Genomic DNA, 24,162 nt, shown 5'->3' on the forward strand with positions numbered 1-24,162 from the left:
CATTTGGGATCTTTTGTTGCGGCACGCGGGCTTCTCTCTACTTGTGAGCTTCTCTAGCTGCCACGCGCAGGCTCTAGAGCACACGGGGTCAGTAGTAGCGGCACCCAGGCTTAGTTGCATGTGGGATCTTAGTTCCCCCACCAGGAATCGAACTTGCATCCCCTGCATTGGAAGGCGGACTCTTAACCACTGGACCACCAGGGAAGTTCCCGCCTTCTTATTTCTTGATTAGAGTCTAGCAATTGGTCAGAACCATCCAAGAGGGAAGGAATTAGGTATTGAAAAGACTGAGATGGATTCCACCCTGTGTCGTCCAAAATAAACTACGAATGAAGTATAGAGAAACGCAACAAAAGTCAGTTGTTCTTCCATGATAACTACTTTGACGTATTTATTAAAAATATACACTGATAGGGCTTCCCTGGTGGCGCAGTGGTTGAGAGTCTGCCTGCCAATGCGGGGGACATGGGTTCGAGCCCTGGTCCGGGAGGATCCCACATGCCGCGGAGCAACTGGGCCCGTGAGCCACAATTACTGAGCCTGCGCGTCTGGAGCCTGTGCTCTGCAACGAGAGGCCACGATAGTGAGAGGCCCGCGCACCGCGATGAAGAGTGGCCCCCGCTTGCCGCAACTAGAGAAAGCCCTAGCACAGAAACGAAGACCCAACATAGCAATCAATCAATCAATAAATAAATAAATCTTAAAAAAAAAAAAATACACTGATAAACCACCCGAATCCTCCTCTTTTTGTTTCCCTTTTTGGTGCCCCTGCTGTGTGGTACATGAAACACACGCTTAAACTAGGCTACTGGGAACTGCAGCCTGAAAAAGAAGCCACAGCTTTGCCTGCACTGGGACAGGCAGGATGTCCTTGAATGCAGCTGTAAGGCAGGGCGCGGTGCGGGGCTCCGGGGGACACCCCCAACTCCTCCCAGTTGCTGATTCCGGGAAGAGAGGCTGGAGGGCAGATGCTTGAGGAGGCTAACATTGGGGCACCGTCGCCACCTGGTGACGTACTCCGGTTCTTGCAGTGGTCGCGCCTGCAAGCGAAAGGCAGAGAACAAAGAAAGGCGAAAGGAGAGAACAGAGGCGAAAGGAGAGAACAAAGAAAATGTGGGCGGAGGGGCCAGGGTGGGCTATTTGACTTTGCCCGAAGACCTGACCCGCTTTGTCCATCACTGGAAGGTGATGCGCCCCCCGGAAGGGCTGAGCTCCCTGTCCTGAGAGTGTGCAAACAGGGAGCCCTAGACTGGGCTTTACACTACTTCCAGGAGTCATCACTTGGAAATTAGAAAGGCCAAAGTCTTAAGATCTTAGAATCATCGAGGAGGTAATCCCCACTCCCACCCCTGCTGCCAGGTCACAGTCACTGAGAACTGCCCGAGATCACTCAGCTCCTGCTGTTCCTCCGCCCCCGCCCCAGTGTGGGCAGCCTTTGTTCATCAAGGTCTCAGAGACATTCCGGCCACAGGCAGCAGAGTTTACCTTATCTCTGTGATCCTCCCTGGGGCACTTGGCCTGCAGCTCCACGCCCTCTCCTTCCCCCTCTCCCTGAGATCTGACCTCCCTCCCGCCTCCGGCTCCCCTTCCCTCGGGTCCCCGCCCTCACTGGGACCTCTCTCCACCTGTCCCTTCAACTGCCATTTGCATGCCTGGGACAAGTTGCTGTCACCAGCCTGGATATTTCTCCAGAGGAATCCCCGCACGTTCACCCCCTGACCACCCAGGAATCTGGACAGTCCACTGTCCAAATCTGCCCTGTCCACATAGGAGGAGCTCAGCACTGCTGTCCCCTCCTCCTAAAATGTTTTCTTTTGAAATATAGTACTTACAGAAAAGCTGCAAGAGTAGTACAAAGAACTCCCCTACCCACTTACCAAGTCATTTATTTTTTAACATTTGCCTCATTTGCTTTCTCCTCTCTCTGTTCTTGTCTCTATACCCCACACACACACACACACACACACACACACACACACACAGAGTTTCTTTTGTGAAACCATTTGGAAGTAGGTTACATCATAGTCCTTAACCTTAACCTCAGTGTGTTATTTCCTGAAAATAAGGATATCCTTCTATAATTATCAAATTCAGGAAATTTAACATCGAGACAATATTTTAACCTAATCAATAGTCCATATTTCCACTTGGTCAGTTGTCCCCAAAATGTCCTATCTAGCACTTTTTGCTTTTTTGTTTGGTCCCAGATCCCATCCAGGATCACGTATTTCATTTACTTGTCATGTCTCTTGAGTCTCCTTAATCTGAACAGTTCCTTAGCCTCTCCGTTGTGTATGACACTGACATGTGTGAAGAATCTAGGCTGGTAATTTTATATAGTTCCTCAGTGCAGATACTTCCTTTCCTCCTGCATTTTTCTGCTCTAAGTGCCAAGGGTCTACCCAGTTCCTCAGGTTAGGAACCTAGGTCCCTCCCTCCCTCCCGCCCAGCCCTCATCAGGTCCTCATGCCCACTGCCCTTCTCTTCATCGCCCTCATCCTTCCTCACCAACCAGCCATCCTCCACCCTGCCATCAGCGACTGTACTGCTTCACACAAGCTGGCTGTTTAAAGTGTGGTCCAAGGACCTGCAGCATCAGGAGCTTGTTAGAAATGCAGAATCTCAGGCCCCAGCCCTACAGAATCAGAACCTGCATTTTAACATGTTCCCCAAGTGTTTCTTCTGCTAAGTCTGAGAAGTCCTGCTCTCAGAGATCCCTGAAGCAGACCCCTCAGCTCCATATTGAAGGAGTGTCCCTCTCTACCACCCCTGACCCCCAAACTTCATTCTTACCTCACCTACGTTCATGAGGGTATGCTGTCACCTTTGTACCATTTAGTCCTTCTTCCTGGAATGCCCTCTCTCTCCTGAGACTTCTACTCGAGATTAGGCTTAATGGTCACTTCTGTGGTGTGCTTCCTGCCACTCCTCTTGGGCGCCATTTCCTCTGAACCTGTCTCTTATCCTAGCTTCAGTTACATGCAAGTGTTACTCCCAAGGGCTCCTAATCTTTAAGGAGCTCCTCCTCCCATTAGTTGGTGAGCTCCTTGAGGGAAAGCCTGCATCTCACACACCTACTTATCTGCAGTGGTGGGAACAATTTGAATGTCTGTTGAATGGGCATGTAAAAAACCAGCTCTTCTTCCACAGAGGTACTTCTTCCCAGTAGATCCTGAAGTGGGTACTGGGGTATCCAAAGGGCCATCCAAATACCTGAGCCACAGAATGTTGGGACAGGGGTGGCCACAGGGAAACATCTACTTCAAATGCCCTTTGTGATCCATGAGAAAAGGCCCCAGAGAAGGAGAAGTGGCTTACTTGCAGTTTCATCCCCTGGAGTGGTTGGCCCAGCGAGTCACTATTGACCCATGTTTTGACCTTCCTGGAGCAAAGTGCCCTCATGTGGTTTAGTGTGAGAAGCAGAGTAGTAAAAACCAGAGTTGCAGATGAATGCGCACAAAATGGAGAGACTTATGTATAAGTTTTAAACATGAAAAACTATTCTGTATCTTCTTGCTTAGGAAACAGTCATGCCAGTGAAGGATAATGGTTACCTTGAGGAGGATGCAGGAAGACTAGAGGGTTTATAACCAAGCTGGGGTAGGCAGGGGGGGGGGCGGGCTTCAGCCATGCTGTTTACTCCTAAGCTGTGTGCGGAATATGAGTGTTTAATTATTTTTTATACATCCTTATGTCCTTTAAAAATTCTTATCTGAACCAAGGGATCACGCCTTGCACACAGTTGTCCTCAAATTTTTTAATGAGTTTTTTTGCTGAAGGTTTTCAGTTAACCAGCCCATAACCTTGTGGGTGCCCATTAGGTTTTTTTTTTTTTTTAATAGTAAATGTAAACTTTCTGCATGGCAGGCTTCCAGCTCTAACAAGCAAGGTTCAGAGGGCAGGGTGCATTCTGGAAAACAGAATACCACCCTGTTATTGGAGCTTAATATGAACACAGATAAGGCTGGGGTTATATCTTAGCACATGGGCTAGAGTTCAGGTTTCATTTTATAGGCAAAGAAACACTAAATTCTCAAGGAAGAATGGTTTGAACGAATTATTCATTTTAGCAAGGTGACTGTGGCAACAACGGGCCAGACAGGAGACCAGCTAGCTTTGGCAACAATCCAGAAGTATTACTGTGTGGCTTGCGGGATCTTAGTTCTCCAACCAGGGATCGTACCCCTGACCCCTGCAGTGGAAATGCGGAGCCCTAACCACTGGACCACCAGGGAATTCCCTCAAAGTAAATTTAAAAAGCAAAATGGGGTGAGGTGAAGAAGAGAAACAAGACTTGCTCTGAGTAGATGTTGAAGCTGTGTGATGCGCAGAAAAGGGGCTTCTTATTCTACTTTTATGTTTGAAATTCCTCATGATTAAAAAAGGTAGTGATCTTGTAGAAATCATAAATATACACTGACGTGACAAATGAAAAAACCCTAATTACAAGAAAGGATAGTTGGTTTTGGCATAAAGTTTTTCATAAATGAATTAGAAAAGTACTGTATCACCTCAAATACACGATACAGAAATAGCCCATGATACAGAAATAGATGTTGAAGAGTTTAAATAACAATTCATTCTGAAAGATTGAGAAAAAGCAGCATATCTAAATTAACATTTATATGCTTTTAAATGTGTACAAATAATATATTTATAGCTATAGTAAATATTTAGCTATTTCCGCCATGAAACTTAGTTTGTGGTCTAACTAATCAAAACTTTCGAATCTTCTCATTAGGAATATGGAGTCTTGTCTTTGGGAAGGTACTGTGATATGGGATGGGTTAAACAGAGTACAGCCATGTGATTTTATATGCAGTTGAAAATCACCTCTAGATATTGTACATAACTCTCTTTATATATGTACATGTATATATACCTACATATATATACTGTTTAAAAAAATGGTGTGACGAAAGTTGAGTGGAGAGTAGGGTGGCCGTGCTTAGACATGCAGTGTCTCTTTGGAAGGGTTAATAAACCATCTGGGAGAGGAAGTGGGGAGATGAGGGAGATAGTGCTCTCCCCTCCAAATCTTTATGAGCACGTTAACAGTAACACTCACTGGAGGTTGGTATCACAGGGGACTTCCTTTCTTCACACATTGTCTTATAATTTTTTTTAAAGGCTGGAATAATGCCTCTACTATAGAGGCAAATCAGAAGGGGACTATGTCTAAATGAAGCTTGAGGGAATTCCCTGGTGTCCAGTGGTTAGGACTCCACGCTTTCACTGCTGAGGGCCTGTGTTCCATCCCTGGTCGGGAAACTAAGATCGCACAAGCCTCGTGGTACAGCCCCCCCCAAAAAAAAGAACACAAATTACTTGCTATCTCGGCACCACTCTATTTTGTAATAGACTTTTGCTCCAGCTGGTATCCACTCTGGCAATAGCCCCCAGCATTACAGGTCCAAGTTTCTCTGGTTGCATGTGGGCCCGTGACTCACCATCTGCCTGATTTCCTTCTGCAGTATCCTCTCTGGCTCCTTCAGAACACAACTGAAACTCCTATGTCCTTTACAGTGGTCCCTCCTTTGGTCTGTTGCTCAATCCTATGAATTAATACATCTTGTAAGAGAATGTCAGAGGTTCAGGCAGGCTTTTCATGTCCCTACTGCATCTTGTAAATCAACCTGAATCACAAGTTTGTTTTTGGACTCAAGAGTAATAAGTGAAGGTCATCTGGCCATCCCTGACGCCAGGCCACATGACAGCTCTTTGGCCTCTTAAGGAAATGTCGCTGCCCCAGCCTCTGGTTTTAGTCAAGTGTGGTCCCAGAACTTTTAAAGGGACTCACAATTCCCTTTAAATACATTATGAAGTAGGCAGAGAGCATGGGTTCAAGATTGTTTTTATTTTCAGAGCCTGCAACAGTTGGTTACCAATGTTACTAAGCTGGTACATTCTAAAGGCCATCCCACCTCCCTTTTCAGGCATTCAACCAACAGAATCCTTACAATAAAGATTACAGACTAATTAAGATGTGTCTCAATGTGTGTGGGGGAAGAGGCCTTCTCCCCCTGCTCCCCTCCTTCCCACATACTTTTTCTAACAAGATTGTTTTATAGTCAAATGCAACTCAAACCCATAACACAGCAACCAGTCATCTCCAGTATCACTGAGTCTCTCCCCGCCCCCAGAACAGGAAGCCGGGGCAAGAGGGGAGACTGAATCTGCTATATAAGAAAAACTTCGCTATACCCCAATGGAACAAAGATGGTGAGGAAGCCAGCACCTAAGGGTGCGGATGAAAAGGAACCAAACAGGCCTGTCTATAATCAATCAACTCAGCCCCAGCTCCCTGGGAGGTGTTCCTTTGAGACCCCCACTTCTGTGGGATGAGATGAGGGGCAACTGGTGATGATCCATCTCTCCCTGTCCCTCAAATTGAAACATGATAAACTCAAAGTTTTACCTTCAAAATCCACCACACTGCCTCCTGAGAAACACATTCTATAGTCATCTCTGCCAGCACCCACTCCCTTCTAATGCCCAGGGCTTCCAGCCCCTCTCCCCAGCCTTGGGTGGCCCAGCCAACACTGATTTGATACTCCTTGATCATAAAATGACTATTTTTAAAAAATTAAAATAGAAGCGATCAAAGAGTATCAGAGTAATAGAAGAAAGACACTCAATATATACTCCCTTCCCTTATAGGGCAGAGCCCCCCATCCCTGCCCGCCTACACTGGGATCCCTGCTCTACCATGTTCCAACACTGACCTGGGGGTGGCCCAATGGAAGCCGCCTCAAGTGCTTTCCTGACCGTGACTCCTAGACCAGCAACATCACAGCGAGCAGGGTCACCCAGTAGATCTCAGGGGCCTTCGAGGTAGGTCTGGGAGGTTTAGCTTATGTCCTGTAGCCAAGCCTGAGTCTGGGGCCTGCTCCCACCAGTGTCTCAGTCCTTGGCTGTAAATAGCAGCAGCCCCAGTACTGCAGCGCCTCCTGGGGGTGACAGAGTGCCTAGTTCTCTGTCCCACAACTCATGTCCCTCTTCTTCCCCCTCCCTTTTTCTTTTTTTTTTAAAAATTAAAGGCAGAGGTAGTCCCTGGGATGATAAAACCCCACCTAGGATGGCAGTATTGTAACTTAAAGAAGCAGTTAAATAAAAGTCTCCAGGAGTTGATTACAAAAAAAGAAAGAAAAGAAAGTGACTGATGAAGTTGAATAAATTAATGATATGGGTTATCCCACAAAGACCTTTCCTTCACAGGCCGTCTTTGGTATTTGGCCAGCAGCATTTGTGAGTCTTCTCTCCACTCAGACTCTCCTACCCCTCCCCTCAGGAGAGAAGGCCAGTACCCAACGAGGCCCAGGCAGCTCATCCAGCTGTGGGGGATGAGGAGTCAGAACATCTTGACTTGGTGCTTGGAACTGTGCTGTGGCACGTGACAGCCTTGGCAGACCGTCCTGTTGCAGAAGGAGGACGACTTACAGGGACAGAAGAGCCAGCAGGATGCTCTGGGCTCCAACCCTGGGAGAGTGGGAGGTAGGTTTAAGACATGGAAGCCTCAGGCCTTCTCTCCAAATGTCACACGGCTGGCCCCTTTGCTCAAGTTTCTCTGCAGCAAAGAGGGGAGGGGGGTAGGGAGGGAGGCTCAGGCTGCTGCTGTCTGGCACTGAGACCTTCAGAGCTTCTTCAGACGGCTATACATCTCTCTCTTGCTCTTTTCCCCGGCCCAGGTCCGGCTCTTGGTGCGAAACTTCTTCAGGTCTTCTTTAAAGTCCTCGTGGTGCATGGGCCGGTAACTGGGGGGCTCGCAGTGAGACTGGCGGGAAGACAGGACGAAGTCAGGGCACACCTGCTTCATACGCACACTCCTGCTCCCTCCCTGAGGGGGGCTGCAAGGCTCTGCTCAGCAAGTTCTAGGGCCCTTCTGTGTGCAGGGCAAATCCCCAGACCCCTGGCAAGAAACACCCATGACCACCAGACATCTGGGTGGAGGGGCGGCCACTGCCCTCCAGAGAGTCCATCTTACCTGGCATTTCAGGAAGAACTCCTTATATCCGCCCTTCAGGACATACAGCTCCGGGTAGTGGAGTTTGGGGTACTCGTTACCAAGCCTATCTCTCTCTCTCACATATCGGCACCTATAAAGGGGAAGGAAAGCCAAAGCATGGTTAGCTCTACACAGTGAAAGCAGTGTTCCTTACACACATCTCCCCAACTTTACCTTCATTCTTGGAAACAATCAGTGTCGACTTGTGATTTCCTGGCCACCTGTTATCTTCAGGAATAGTGTTCACAGCCAGTGCCACTGCCTCGTATTGGCAGGTAGATGGTCTCTTCCCAACTTTTCAAGTTAAACAGCCCTAGCAACTGATCTCTGCCCAGCATCTTCCCTGCCACCACCAGCACCTAATCTTCGGTGACAGCTTCTCAGCCAGCTTCCCTCTGCATTCTCCACCCTCCACGACCAGTGTCTCTCCCTTACCTCCTTCTGAGCTTTGCTCCTGTCTCAGGGCGCCTACTTGCATCCTGTACTAAAATGGACTATTGTGTAGTGTACTGTATACTCCTATAGTTATATGTGTGCAAATGCAGCAAAATATCACCAGTCGATGAAATCAGGGGAAGCATGCACTCTTTCTGAGCTTGAAATGGTTCCAAAAAAGGTGGCACAAGAACTTGAACCATGAGAAAAGTCTCTCTTGGACCCTCCTAGTGAAGCTGCGCTGCTCCCTGCCACCTCTGTCCCCGTTTGCTCAGCATTTGTCACAACCATCTTCCGTCTCTCCACTGGGACCTCCCCTGCGGCAGGTCAGTCCTGTTTGCTCACTGCTGTACCTTCATTGCCTCAATAGCCCCTGACACGTCCAGGCTGGCAGTCCTTTCTGAAGGGACCTAGCACAGATGGGCAGCTGTTTGGCCTTCCCCCTAGTTTTTTAATACCACCACTCACTTCTGACCACATTTTCAGAACCAGTCCTGTCACCATTAGTGAGAGTGTGGAAAGATGTTGTTAGAGCATCAGAGTATTATTTTAAATCTGAAGTGATGTTGTTTTATTGTAATTATACTTTCACTTATTTTGGTATAAAACTTATCTTTGTAGTAAACTATAACAGGGCCTTAGTCACCAAAACCCTAACAGAAGTTCTTATTAATAAGGGGTGGGGATGGGGGGGCGGGCGGCATTTCTTTTCACCTCTAATGTGGCGATAATGTGAAGGTAACATAACCCACTCCTTTGCAAACGTGGATTTGACAAGTGTTCGAGAGCATCACATCAAGTTTTGCAGAGAGGACATCACACTTTTCTGGCATTTGCATAAGGAGCAACCACACTGTACCTGAAGGATGTCACCTGAGAACAGTAGCCCCATAGGTAGAAATAAGGACAGTGGGGGAAACTGGAAGAGCCAGAGTTTAATTCAATACAAAGGAAGGATGGACAGTGAGCCATGCCCAGCAGTAGCCAGGACTAACTCAGGAGTGGGGGTGATGAAGCAGAGGCCAGATCCTCGGGGGATGTTGCACAGGGAACACCTGTGTCACAGGCTGGACTGGGGAAGCCAGAAAGCCCTCCACGACGACTACTGTGAAACTGTTAGGGCAAGCCTATAAACTACACTCCAGGAAGCTGTTCATGAAATCAATTGACTGCAAAACAGGTTAAGGATTTGAGAGAATACCTGTTACACGTGAATTGATACTTTTACAAAACTAGGTATTTACACACCATGTGTGTAGGCTAAGGCATGGAAATGACTTTCGATGTGCAACAGGCTGTCCCACAAAAGTATGGGGGCCATGCCCTGGAGCCCACTCACATGCGAGGGCCTCGCTCAGAAGAAAACTCGCAGTGGAACACCACGATGACACGCTTGCCATCCGTAGGTACGATGGGCTTCTTGAGTAAGAAGTCTTCAACCTCCTCTTCCATGTGCAAGTTCACTGCACCCTGTGAAGGCACCAGAGACTCACGTTTCACACTCGCAGTAATGATTCTTCAAGAGTGGTCTTCAAATGGGCACCTCAAATTCTGTTATGACTGTGTGCACTGTATAAGTGATATTTGTGAATGCCCGGGACTTTCACGGCCATGACAGTGGCAAACACTAACACTGTATTTAAAGTACCTCCTTACCGTATTTCAACACTATATTATTGGTTAAAAGATTAAAAGGGCACAACCAATTACTTTCTTCCTGGGAAAGTATGTTCCAACACCCACCTAACCAGGCAACTATAAATGTAAGAGGCATCACTAGGCTTGGCACAGACTGGGACATGTTGCCAGAGACTGGCTTCTCCTCATGGCTTCATGTCCAGGCATGGCTTAGAAGTCAGTGGGTACCATTTAGAAATGCCCCTGATGGTGATGGTGATGGCCTGAGGGACAGAACAGGAAGCAGTTGCTGTACAGTGTGGTAGAGATTAGTGCAGACCAGGGAACATTCTTTCAGTGTACCAGGAGTCAAATGCCTTTCATGCCCACTGCTGCTTTTTACAATTCTCATAACCAGCATGTGAGCATTATAATGAGCAGCCAGGTGTCACCTCCCCCTTTAAAAAAAAAAAATCACAGATGCTGTCCAGGGCTCCTGCTATGCCTCCCACAACAGCAGGGCTCGCCCACAAGCCTCAGGAATCCATACCTTGATGTGGCCTCCCTCATATTCATATGGGTATCGGCAGTCAATGATAACAAACTCTTTAATGAGGTTGGCAAACTTGCCACTCAAAACAGACGCTATCTGTGGAGAGAGAGCCAAGGAGAATCAACTCTGGCTGCCAGGAACATGGAGATTCCATGTGTGGCAGGTTCCAAAAGGATGACTTACAATTTCTGGAGAGATGTATTTTAAATCCTGATGCTTTCCAGCAACTGTATGAAAGAGGTAACACTTAAAAAAAAGAGAGAGAGAGAGAGAGAAATACTTAGCAAATCCAAAAGCTTAAAAATGCAACATTTTTATATTGCTTGCCTTCCTGGTAAGAGTCAGCTTAAAAACAAAAACCAAACATTAATCTAATAGAATATGTTGGTTACTTGTCTAGGCACTTCATTAATATCCTGACATTGAATTTTCACACAGACCTATAAGGCACATTATCCCCATTTCTATATGTCAAAGCCAGGTACCTTGTCCAAGGTTAGCCAGCTAGTAAGCCAGACTTGAATACAGAAACCTCAGGTGATTTCCTTTTTCTCCCGCTTTTGGAAGGAACCCTCACCTCAGCAGCCAGACTGTGTGCAGCACATAAAGGACACAGAGAGGAATGACTTCATTGTTTACTGAGCACCTGCTATGTCCAGCATGGTGCTAGACATTGGAGGTGGAATGAGTGAGGCTGGGCCTAGCCTTGAGGGGGAAGGACGGGCACATCAGTAATTACTCACTAGGGCGGACTGGCCGAGTCAAGTGCTCACCCAATCCCGTGGCCATGTGTGGGGTCATTATGACAAACACAACCAACAGCTTCAATTCAGGTGCAAGCTTCTACTAGCAAGGACACACCACACCCAGGTCTTGGCTTGCTCTTCCCTTCAGACTAGAACTGTCTTCTATTTTTTTTTTAAATTTTATTTAATTTTATTTTTTAACATCTTTATTGGAGTATAATTGCCTTACAATGGTGTGTTAGTTTCTGCTGTACAATGAAGTGAATCAGCTATATGTATACATATATCCCCACATCCCCTCCCTCCTGCGTCTCCTTCCCACACTCCCTATCCCACCCCTCTAGGTGGTCACAAAGCACCAAGCTGATCTCCCTGTGCTATGCGGCTGCTTCCCACTAGCTATCTATTTTACATTTGGTAGTGTATATATGTCAGTGCTACTCTCTCACTTCATCCCAGCTTACCCTTCCCCCTCCCCGTTGTCTTCTATTTTTAATCCACTTATTTCTCCCACCTGGTTGAAATATCTAGCCCAGATCCAAACCTTCCCCAATCGCCTAGCTGAGACTGAGACAACCCTTTTATTTCTTAGTCTGCTGCTTTCATTGCACTGATGTTTACTTCAATCTACCATGTGATACATGTGGTACATGTCCATGTGGCATGATGTCTTACTGACCATACGTTAAGTGTTTTGAGGGAAGGAACTGTGTCTCATTTTGGAATCTTTGCCTTACACATAATAAGTGATTCCATAAATGTTAGCTACATTAATACGTAAAAGACTGGTCTGGGGACCTTCAAGTCATATGTGGCTAAACAAGCTACTACTGACACAGGAATGTGTCACATTTCACCACAGCTCAAAGGCAGCCAACCTGTATCAGGCCATCAGCAGACCTTCCTCTGGACCTCCCTGAGGGCCTTTTCCCTCGAGGGCCATGCTCCTCTGGACAATGGAGAAATTTAGTCTCAATCCTGGACATTCTAAGAGGACCTTTTGATATACAGACTTATATACAGTGAGGCTAGAGGTTTATTTCTGCTTCTTTACACTTTTCTGCAGTACTGCTTTTATAATCACAAACACAGTTCCCAGAGAGCCTGGTCTTTGGGTTGGTGTCAAGGTGGCTGGCGGGTGGCTCCCTACTTGAAACCTCTGACCAGCACCAGTAAGTTCTACAGTCCCACAGAGACTGAGATACACCTGATCATGAATGTGTTTCCTTATCTTAAAAAAAAATTTCAAACTGCGTCCCCTTGGCGGGGTGGGGTGGGGTGGGGGGAACCCCAGGAGCCACTTCAGGGAGGGAGGAAGGCTGAGCGGGGGCGTTTTAGGTACCCCCCTGCCAATCCTGCATCACAGAGCAGTTCTGCGTGCAATTACCTTGGAGAAGTCTCCTATAAGGTCCCTTGGGTCATTATCCAAAATATTCTCAATGGTCCCTTTTGGGGAAGATACCAGGGATAAAGACTGATGTAGAATCTGTAACAAATCAAAGGTGGAGAATGAGGCCAGGCTTCTGAACAGAACTTCTGAAAACATTCACCTGGAACATGTCAGGAAGAAGAGACTGAAATGTTAAAGTCCATATTTAGCAAAAAGATACCTTTCTTATTTGACTGACTCTAGAGTGAAGAAAAGAATATGGGTTACTGACTAGGTATACTATTATTTGAACTGAATTCAATTCTAACTGAATTGCTCTGAAACTTCCTTTTTTTTTTTTAAAAAAAAAGGAGGGTTAAAACTAGGGCTAAGTCTAAAAGAAGTATTTCTTAGCTCTACCCACTGAGAAGCTCCAGGGTTGCAGTAAGTAGCCCCTCGGTCAGTGTGCTCTCTAAATAATACAGCTGACCCCTGAACAACACGGGGGTTAGGGCCACCATCTCACATCCCCGAATTCAACCAACCACAGATCGTGCAGTACCACAGTATGTATTTATTGAAAAAAATCTGCGTATAAGGGGACCTTCACAGTTCAAACCCATGTTGTTCAAGGGTCAACTGTATTTTCCACTAAAAGAAACCAGAGCTTTTTGATTGACTCCAGGCTGGGACAAGAAATGTACAAGATAAACCTGGAACACTTTGTCATTAGTCAAGGAAGCACTCGTATTTCAAAGGACACGTCAAAAGGGCTAATCGGGGGGAAGTAAGGATTTCTTTTATACACTTAGTGTATTTTATATTTATTTATTTGGCTGCACCAGGTCTTAGTTGTGGCATGCAAACTCTTGGCTGCGGCATGTGGGATCTAGCTGCCTGACCAAGGATCGAACCCAGGCCCCCCGCATTGGGAACGTGGAGTCCTAGCCACTGGACCACCAGGGAAGTCCCAGGATTTCTTAAGCAGTACACAAAAAACACTAAACATAAAAAGACTGATAAATTAAAACATGTTTAAAAAAAAAAAAATCAAGAAATTCTGTTCATCAAAACAAGATTAGGTAAGAACAGGCAAGCCAGAGTGGGCAGATATGCATTCATCTCAATAAAAGATTCATCTCTGAATATATAAAACATTCCCACAAATAAGAGACAACCCAATAGAAATATGGGCTAGAAACTTGGCTGAGTAATAGAGAAGAAAATCTAAGACCAAGAAAAATAACTATCAGGGAAATGCAAGTTAGAATCAGATACTACACACTCACCAGAATGGCTAAAGTTAAAGGGATGAACAACACCGGATACTACTGGTAAGGATGTGGCAGAACTGGAACTCTCACACACTGTTGTGAGTACAGCCAGCCCTCGGTATCTGTGAGATTGGTTTCAGGACACCCAAGGATGCTCATGTAAAATGACACGTAGAACAGCTAGTGCTCAGTAAGAATGCATTGCAAAGTTGGTTAAATCCACGGATGCAGAGCCCCCAGATACAGAGAGCCGACTGGACAACCACTTTGGAAAGCTATATGGCAGTGTCTGCTAAAGCTAAACACATGTCTAGCCTAGGACCCAGCAAGTCCACAAGAAAAGTGAAAGTGCATGTTTACAAAATAAATTGTATAAATACCATCAACTAGTATTTGACAAGGGAGCTAAGAATGCTCAATGAAGAGAAGATCAGTCTTTTCAATAATAAATCATGCTGGAAAAATGGAATATAAACATGTGAAAGAATGAAATTAGACCCCTATCTTACACTACTCACAAAAAATAACTTGAAATGGCTTAAAGACTTACATGTGAGACAGGAAACCATAAAACTCCTAGAAGAAAACACAGGAAAAAAGCTCCTTGACATGGGTCTTGGCAATGATTTTTTTAGATTTGACCCCTAAGGCACAAGTAACAAAATAAAAAATAATTGAGACTACATCAAACTAAAAAGCTTCTGCCCATTAAAAGAAATCAACAAAATGCAAAGACAACTTACAGAAGTGGAAAAAATATTTGCAAACCATATTATCTGATAAGGGGTTAATATCCAAAATATATAAGGAATCCATACAACTTAATAGTGAAAACACAATCTTTTTTTTTTAACATCTTTATTGGAGTGTAATTGCTTTATAATGTTGTGTTAGTTTCTGCTGTACAACGAAGTGAATCAGCTATAGGTATACATATATCCCCATATCCCCTCCCTCTTGCGTCTCCCTCCCACCCTCCCTATCCCACCCCTCTAGGTGGTCACAAAGCACCGAGCTGATCTCCCTGTGCTATGCAGCTGCTTCCCACTAGCTAGCTATTTTACATTTGGTAGTGTATATATGTCAATGCTTGTCTCTCACTACATCCCAGCTTATCCTTCTCCTCCCCAGGTCAAGTCCATTCTCTACATCTGCATCTTTAAAATAATCTGGTTTTAAAAAGTAGGCAAAGGGGGCTTCCCTGGTGGCGCAGTGGTTGAGAATCTGCCTGCTAATGCAGGGGACACGGGTTCGAGCCCTGGTCTGGGAAGATCCCACATGCCAAGGAGCAACTGGGCCCGTGAGCCACAACTACTGAGCCTGCGCATCTGGAGCTTGTGCTCCGCAACAAGAGAGGCCGCGATAGTGAGAGGCCCGCGCACCGCGATGAAGAGTGGCACCCGCTTGCCGCAACTAGAGAAAGCCCTCGCACAGAAACGAAGACCCAACACAGCCAAAAATAAATAAATAAATAAATAAATAAAAAAAAAAAAAAAAAAAAAAGTAGGCAAAGGACCTGAATAGACATTTCCCCAAAGATACACAAATGGCCAACAGGTACATGAAAAGATGATCAATATCACTAATCACTTAGGGAAATGAAAATCAAACTATTGTACAATGAGATATCACTTCATGACTATAAGAATGGCTATCATCAAAAAGACAAGAGGGGGACTTCCCTGGTGCTGCAGTGGTTAAGAATCCACCTGCCAGTGCAGGGTACACAGGTTCGAGCCCTGGTCCAGGAAGAACACACAAGCCGCAGAGCAACTAAGCCCGTGTGCCACAACTACTGAGCCTGCGCTCCAGAGCCTGAGAGCCACAACTACTGAAGCCCGCGGGCCTAGAGCCTGTGCTCTGCAACAAGAGAAGCTACCGCAATGAGAAGCCCGAGCACCACAATGAAGAGTAGCCCCCACTTGACGCAACTAGAGAAAGCCTGCGCACATCAACAAAGACCCAACGGAGCCATAAATAAATAAATAAGTAAATAAATAAAAATGAAAAAAAAAAGAGGGAACTCCCTGGTGGTCCAGTGATTAGGACTCCGCACTTTCACTGCTGCGGGTCCGGGTTCAATCCGTGGTCAGGAACTAAGATCCCGCAGTCCCCGCGGTCATGCCAAAAACAAAAAACAACAACAACAAAAACAAGGAACAAGTGTTGGCAAGGATGTGAAGAAAAGGGAACCTTTGTACAATATTGGTGGGAATGTAAAGTGGGATGGCCACTATGGGAAACAGTATGGATGTTCCTCAAAAAAATTGAAAATAGGGACTTCCCTGGAGGTCTAGTGGTTAAGAATCTGCACTTCCAATGCAGGGGGCATGGGTTTGATCCCTGGTCAAGGAACTAACAGCCCACCTGCCGCGCGGTGCAGCAAACAGAAAAAAAAGAAAAAAAAAAAAATCAAAAACAGAACTAACTAGGAGCCAACAATTCCACATCTGGGAATATATTAGAAGGAAACGAAAACACTATGTCAGAGAGATATCTGCACCCCCATGTTTAGAGCAGCATTATTTATAATAGCCAAGAAGTGGAAATAACCTAAGTGTTCATTGACGGATGAATGGATTACAAAGCTGTGATACACACACACACACACACACACACACACACACACAATGGATTATTACTCAGCCTTACAAAAAGAAGGAAATCCTGCCATTTTCGACAACATGAATGGACCTTGAGGGCATTATGCCAAGTGAAACTGAAATAAGTCAGACAGAGAAAGACAAATAACTATGTGACATCACTTATATGGGGAATGAAAAAACTTAAAAAACACAATACAAACCATCACCACAACCACCAAAACAAAAACCAGACTCATAGAAAAAGAGGTCAGATTTGTGGTTACCAGAGGCAGGCAGTGGGGGAGGGGGATTGGATGAAGGTGGTCAAAACGTACAAACTTCCGGTTATAATATAAATAAGTACCAGGGATGTAATGTACAACATGATGACTATAGTTAAGCCTGCTGTATGGTATATATGAAAGTTGTTGAGAATAAATCCTAAGAGTTCTCATCACAAGGAAATAAAAGAACTAAAATACCTAGAACTAAATGACAATGAGAAACACTTCAAAGTTGTGAGACAAACCTAAAGTAGTGGGAATTTATAGATCTACATAGAACAGGACACAAAAAAAATTAAAACTAACACCAAGGAAAAAAATTTATGGCCCTACTCCATGGCCCGACAAGTAGGGAGCTTAGACTTCCACCCCTGCCCAGCTGTACTTAAGTGTCCCAATCTCTACTCCACTGGGATGGTGTCAGCGGAGGCCTAGAAGGGAGCCTGAACTCCGAATCCTGCCCAGCAAACATGAGGCTTGCCCCACCCTAGGTGGCATATCAAGGGAAACTGAACTTCCATCCCCACCTTCCTGCAGTACCAGAGGACTAACTGCTAAAACAGAAGAGTTACATAGCCTCATAATACCCAAAGAATATAGATATAATTGAAAAATCACTTGTCATACCAAGAACCAGGAAAATCTCAGCTTGAATAGGAAACGACAATCAACAGAAAGCCACACCAGAAACAGACGCTGGAATTGCCTGACAAGGATTTTAAAGTGGCCATTATAAAAATGCTTCAACAGGCAATTATGAACATGATTGAAACAAATGAGAAACAAGAACAGCAAGTCTCAGCAAAGAAAAAGAATCAAATGAACATTTTAGAACTGAAAGATACAATATCACAGTCCTTGAGCAAAAAAGAACCCACATAACTAACCTCCTGGGGCTTCTTTGGACTAGCTGCCTCTTCGGGACTGGCCCCAGCCACGCTCTTCCTCCGCTTCCTATTTCCACGTGGGGACTCCTCTTGCGATCGGTCTGTTCTTTTCAACGTTGACAGGATGGTGGAGCTACACGTGGAAGGGGAGTCAAACAGCTTGCAACGATTGCCCTTGGTGGGGGTGGGGGGGAAAGAGACCCATTTAATGTATTTCCTTAACATACACTCACTTGAATGGTAAAGAGAATAGACCAAGGACTTCCTGGGATGGTTTAAGACTGATCCATCCTAAATTAGGAAACAGACACTGTCCATTTATCTAGTCTCTGGCACATTGTAGACACCAAGTCCCTGGTGTTCAATGAACATGTTCTAAAGCTGACATTATATGGAAATGAGGAAGACTATCCATGCCCTCAAAAGCCTACTGTCTGCACAGGGTCCTAAGAGTCAAATAACTGTTACCTTCCAGCCAGGGACACATTTTTGGCTTCCTCTTCCCTTCTAGTTTATTACTTGCACTTTGCTCGAGCAGCTTGAACAGGCTTTAACAGCCCACCTTAATCCAGAAGGGTGTGAGGTAGCTGGATTATACTATAAATCAGAGCCAGTTAAGGTGGTAAAATAGAGTTGAGTCTAAGTTTGCAGGGGGCGGGGGTGCCTTCAAAACTGTGTTCAAAAGTCGTTCTCTCTACTTGGTTGTTTTTCTTTCTGGATTGTACCAGAGCATTTTAATTCAAGACTTACAAAGCCAAAGGAAATACAGGAAGATGTGCTATAGTACTTATCTTTTAAAGACTAATTTCTCAGTTTGAGGGCAGCCCACCTGACTAGTGGTAGAGACAGTCTGACTTCAGCTCTCTAAACTCATCTCAGCCCGTTCACAACACAGTGTTCCTTGGCAGGGCTTTTCCTTCTGTGCTGAATGCCCTTTCATACCCTGTAAACCACTCCCTTTCAAGCTGATACTAAAATTTCAGTGTTGCCTCTTCTTTGAAATGTTCCTGATAGTCCCCCAGCAAGTATGTCACTCCCACACTGGCTCTCCTAGAGACCAAGGATTTTCCCCTTATTTTTCTGAAGTTTATTTTAACAGAAGTTTATTTTAACAGTATGTTGTTCAGAAAAGTAAGGTCAGTTTTGTCTTGTTGTTGTTGTTTTTTACCTAGGAGAGCTGGAAGCATTTTTGGGAAGAGGGCCTACTGCTTTTAATAGGATCTCAGAGGAACTGTAAGCTCCTCAAGGGCAGAAACCCCAGTTCCAGCTCAGCCCCTGGCAATTGTAAGTCTACTATGATTGTGAAAGGAAACCCCCCACTGTGAAGGGCCCACACATACTATTCATGATTTTTAAATCCAACTTATAAAACTGATAGCCATTTCCTAAGCATTCTCACACTGTATATAATTTTGTCTTTCAAAAGGACCTAGTAAATTTCATCCTAACATTTGTATTGGGGTAGCCTATTCCCTCAAAGCTTTGCACATTAATCTACTATAATGTGTAAGTGGCTTCAAGACTGTAGTTCATTTGTTCCATATTTATAGTTCAGGGGCACTGATACTTAAAAATATACTTATCAATTTATATGTATACCTAAGGGTGTATAACTGTATTTGTATTGTGATACTATCTCACTTTCCCTAGGTGTTTGTATAAATGAGGATATGTTCCTGTACAGGCACAGCCTTGCGTCTGACTTTGTTTGAAAGTGTCCCTGATGGAAACAGAAGTCTATAGTCTATATAGATAGGTGGGTATTTAAAAAAATATATATATATATAGAGAGAGAGAAAGAGACATTTTGTGAGTTACTGTTGTTTGCCAAGTGTGCTGATGCTAAGGAATGTAAATAAATGAGAAGGATATAAAAAAGTAAACAAACAAACAACAAGAAAAAAAGTAAACAGTCTTCAGACTAAAGGCTTCAGATTGAGAAGGTTTTTTCAGGGAATTCCCTGGCAGTCTAGTGGTTAGGATTCGGCGCTTTCAATCCCTGGTCGGGGAACTAAGATCCTGCAAGCCGCGCAGCGAGGCCAAAAAAAAAGACTAATTAATTCCTCTTCAAACGAAGCCTTTCTGTCCCAACTTTTTCAACCAGTCCATAATATCTATCACAGTCTGAGTCTCCTCCTTCTACTGGGTGTTCTCTGAATGTGCTCCAGTCTCTCCACATTCTCTCAGCTGTGGAAAGTAAAACAATATGGTAGTCCAGTGTGTTCTCTCCTTCCCCATCAGAATAGGGCAGGGCTAGCATCTCCTTTTTCTGTTCTGGGCCAGGGTTCTCCAGTCAACACTCTTAAGGAAGGATAGCACTATCTGCTACAGAGCCATCGGCTGGGTGGGTACAGATGGTACCTGTAGCAGAAGTCTTTCTATTCCTGCTGCCTGAGATCAAATTCCTTGTCAGATACAAACTGCTCACCCATGAAGCTGTCAGTTAAAATCTAAGCTGATACCAAATCTGACAGAGTTTGAGAATAACTGAGTCTCTTAAGTTCAATTTAGCAGATATTTGCCAGCATTATCCAGTGATCTTAAAGAAGTTAATAGAGAGGTCAGAGTTGTATAGAAAAGACATTAACTGACCAAGAACAGTTGAGATGAACTAGAAATTATAAAAACAAGAACTGCATGCATTTTATATTACCCAGACTTCCTCACACACCAATGAGGACAAAAACAAAAACAAAAAAACTCCAAACAAACAAACTTGAAAAAACAGTGTGCATTAACACCAGGAAACACTAGCGACCAGTCAAGGGAAAGGCCCATAGACCCAACCACAGGATCTCAAAAGAAACAATTTTGATTCCTGTGGCTCCCTCTAGACACACCAGGACTTACCAGGTTTGTAGTTCTTCTCATGACAAGGGGAGCTGTCCAGAGGCTTGCCATGCAGGACGGCGTCTCTTCATCATTCTAAACAAAGAAAAACTGTCACAAAGGTCCAGCAGAGACAACATTAGTTTAAATGCTTTAGAATTCTTCCTGCAGAATACCAGAAAGACCTGGATAGGAAGCATTCTAATGTTCACCCCCTTCCCCGTCCCCAACATTTTAAGGTCAGAAAAGAGTAACACTTAACAGTCCCGGTATCTGAGCATAGCTAAAGGTATGCTCCTGAGGGGCCGTGAGGAGGCACCCTGTTCTCCTCAGCTTTACACCACGTGGCAGCTATTCTTCCACTGTTCCTGATTCATATCTCTTGCCAGAAAAATGGATTGTCAGCTCCTTCAGGGTAAGAAGGATCACATCAGTGTCTTCATTTGAACTCCTCCATAGGATTTAATCAGGCTAGAAGCAGAGTCTCAATAAATTCCCAACAAATGAATAAAAATATCCGCCAGTTGGGGGATCACTGTTCTTTTTCAGATGACTTCTCTCCAGGGTAGTTGTAAAATGGATGGGAAAACACACACACATAGTACCTTCAGATTCTCTCCATCGAGAAGATCCATGAAGCCATCATCCTCATCAGACAAAGTGGCAGTCACAGGTGACTGGGGCATAAAAAAAGGAGTGAAATGCCCTGGTTCACTGGCATCTCTTTCGTTTGAGGAAAGCTACAAGACAGAATTCATGGCTTGTTAATAAATAATCAGCTTTGATTTCCTTGGATGGGTCACTAGTTTTTAGAAGGAAAACATATTTCTTGTAAGAAGTTTTAGCAGCTCTAATCAAAGGAAAATGAAACCTAAGATTATAAATGAATTGATGTCCACACACAGTTCTGAGTAGAGTCAGGCCAAGTAGTCTTCACAAAGAACTCTCCCCAGGAGCAATTCACCTTACAGTGAGATCTGGGGCTAGCCTCTTGTGAAGGGCAAGGTTTGTTTTTTCTGAGGATTATAATTGGTGAACAGGGATCAGCATGGGGGTTGTGACAAAGTGATAATCTGCTAAAATGAGGAAGGGTGAGAAGATACCAAGTCTCTATGGAAACCACAAAATGGACTAGAGAATGCTTCTGTAACTCCAGTTCTGACAGAGGGATATAGAGTCAAGAAAGTTCTAGAAAGTCCATCCTAGGGACTTCTCTGGTGGTCCAGTGGTTAAGAATCCACCTTCCAATGCAGGGGATGCAAGTTCGATCCCTGGTTGGGGAACTAAGATCCCACATGCCATGGGGCAACTAAGCCCGAACACCACAACTAGAGAGCCCACGTCTCGCAAACTACAGAGCCCACGCGCTCTGGAGCCTGTGTGCTGCAACTAGAGAGAAGCCTGCAAGCTGCAACGAAAGATCCCACATGCCGCAACAAAGAAAGTCCATCCTAGACTTGGAACTGGAATTTAAATGACAGCTGCTCAGTTTTAACTGAGGAATTACTTGTGCCAGACACTAGGATATAACCTTTTATGTATAATCCCATTTAAGCCTCACAATACACTAAGGGTAGTTAATCCTTTTCTTTTTATTTAACAAATCAGGAAACCGATGCTTAAGAGAGGTTACCAAGATCACACAGCTCACCTGTTTGACCACAAAGCCCAAGCTTTTCTCCCCACTATACCCTCCCTAGGAGAGACCATTCCTGGAGTCAAAATATAGAGTATATCTCATTAGGCAACCCTATCTTGTTTTTCAGGTAAAACCCCCATTATAAAATGAATATATATTTAGTATAGAAAATTTATAAAAACCACTCAAAAATCTACCATCTAGAGATAAACACTGCTAATACAAACATTGATGATAATGAATTATTTCTTTTCCAGGTACTTCCCAAAGCCAGGAAAAAAGTTCAGAGATAGATTTTTTTCTCTCCCATAGCAACGAATCTCTTTGGGGTATGAATGCATTAATCCTCAAGCAGCCCTCTGGTTTTCTGAGTAGATACCTCACCTAGAGGTCCTCTCTGCAGCTGGCCTACTCTGGGTTCAGGCACTAGCTTTGCTTCACAATATAAAACAGTTCTGGGTTGCCTCTCATCCTCCACAAGTGTACCTGAGCACACCTTGGGCACACTGGCAGTTTTTCAGCGAGCAGAGCCTAGGAGCAGATAACTCTATCATGGGGCAGCATCCACTGAAGGCTCACACTATGGTATAATACCAATTTTTGTAACCCAGCTTCTGGCGTCCCCAGGTGCAGATATGCTATAGAAAATGACAATCTCTGGACAGGAACTAATTCTTTCTCCATGATTCCTACACCAAGAAGCCATTATGAGGAAATATAGATGGTGCTTGGAGACTAAAAGCAAGGATACAAAAGAACTACCCTCTGGGACTTCCCTGGTGGTCCAGTGGTTAAGAATCCACCTTCTAATGCAGGGGACTCAGGTTCAATGCCTGGTCCGGGAACTAACATCCCACATGCCACGGGGCAACTAACCCCGTACGCTCTAGAGCCCACGTGCCACAACTAGAGAGCTCACGTGCTACAACTACTGAGCTCACACACTCTGGAGCCTGTGTACCACAACTAGAGAGCCCACGTGCCGCAACTAGAGAGCCCACGTGCCATAACTAGAGAGTCTGTGCGCTGCAACTACTGAGCCCGCATGCCACAACTAGAGAGAAGCCCCGTGTGCCGCAACAAAAGATCCCACACGCCACAACAAAGATACTATATGTCGCAACTAAGACCCAATGCAGCCAAATGAATAAATACATATTTTTAAAAGAAGAAAGAAAGAAAGAAATACCCTCTGACATGATCAAAAGCCAAACCATTGAGCTTAGCACTGGCTTTCTTTCAGTTTGTACCTTCAGCACCTACAATTAGGGATGGCCAAGTGATCACAGGAAACCCTGGTGCTGTGTTCTTCAGGTGTACACTAGAGATATTTAGTTTTGGACACCCAGCTCTCAGAGGGTTACTGTGTACTTGGGAATCAGCAGACTGTTTAATTCTGGTCTTCATTTATCTGTGTCCTTTGGAAAATTACCCAACCTCCCTGACCACACTTTCCCAATCTGTAAAGTGGGGTAATTCCAGGTACTTCACAGGCTTATGAAGATTAAAGACAAGAAGACATAAATTGCTTTGTGCAAATGCTAGACAGAGTAGCAATACTAGCTGAACCTGAACCTCAGACCATAAGCCAGACTGGAAAGCTGTATTTTCAGATGCAAGTTCCCAGGAAAACCTGGAAACCGAATGTGGTCATTTTGCTCAAGTTGGGCCTCTCTAGTCCATAGCTGTCTGTCAGATCATCAGTAGGAAATTAGGAAGTAATGACAGTCTCTGGCAAGTAAATAACTGTGGGACAAGTGGCCCCAAATACTGTCAAGGAGCCTTATAGGCAATGGGTTCACTGGAATACATAATAGTTCTTAATAAACCAAGTTTGGAAGAAGACAAGTGCTCTCTCCAAACAAAATCACTCTGGGAAGTACCTCTCAGCATTCAGGACGCATCGTAAAAGACAAGTTTGAAGTAAGACGTATAATCC

General features: G+C 44.7%; 1 protein-coding gene across 5 annotated transcripts in view; it reads right to left on the bottom strand.

Annotated features, from left to right (window-relative positions):
• Nucleotides 1-213: 213 nt before the first annotated feature.
• Nucleotides 214-24,162, bottom strand: part of CDC25A (cell division cycle 25A) — a 31,287-nt gene continuing 7,338 nt past the window's right edge. For 2 of the 5 annotated variants that reach the window (XM_082411997.1, XM_082411993.1), the window contains exons 7-17: nucleotides 21,190-21,324; nucleotides 20,606-20,680; nucleotides 17,756-17,929; nucleotides 12,744-12,842; nucleotides 10,794-10,856; nucleotides 10,608-10,706; nucleotides 9,780-9,910; nucleotides 7,985-8,096; nucleotides 3,555-7,774; nucleotides 729-1,040; nucleotides 214-416 (exon numbers count right to left, since the gene is read on the bottom strand). In XM_082411997.1, the coding sequence (XP_082268123.1) occupies nucleotides 7,634-7,774; nucleotides 7,985-8,096; nucleotides 9,780-9,910; nucleotides 10,608-10,706; nucleotides 10,794-10,856; nucleotides 12,744-12,842; nucleotides 17,756-17,929; nucleotides 20,606-20,680; nucleotides 21,190-21,324 (1,029 nt within the window). In that variant the 3' untranslated portion in view covers nucleotides 214-416; nucleotides 729-1,040; nucleotides 3,555-7,633. The remainder of the gene's footprint in view (nucleotides 417-728; nucleotides 1,041-3,554; nucleotides 7,775-7,984; nucleotides 8,097-9,779; nucleotides 9,911-10,607; nucleotides 10,707-10,793; nucleotides 10,857-12,743; nucleotides 12,843-17,755; nucleotides 17,930-20,605; nucleotides 20,681-21,189; nucleotides 21,325-24,162) is intronic. The other 3 variants (XM_082411995.1, XM_082411994.1, XM_082411996.1) reach the window with 3 other exon arrangements.

The sequence above is a fragment of the Balaenoptera physalus genome, assembly GCF_965194825.1.
Source record: "Balaenoptera physalus genome assembly, chromosome: 11".
Classification (NCBI taxonomy): Eukaryota; Metazoa; Chordata; class Mammalia; order Artiodactyla; family Balaenopteridae; genus Balaenoptera; species Balaenoptera physalus.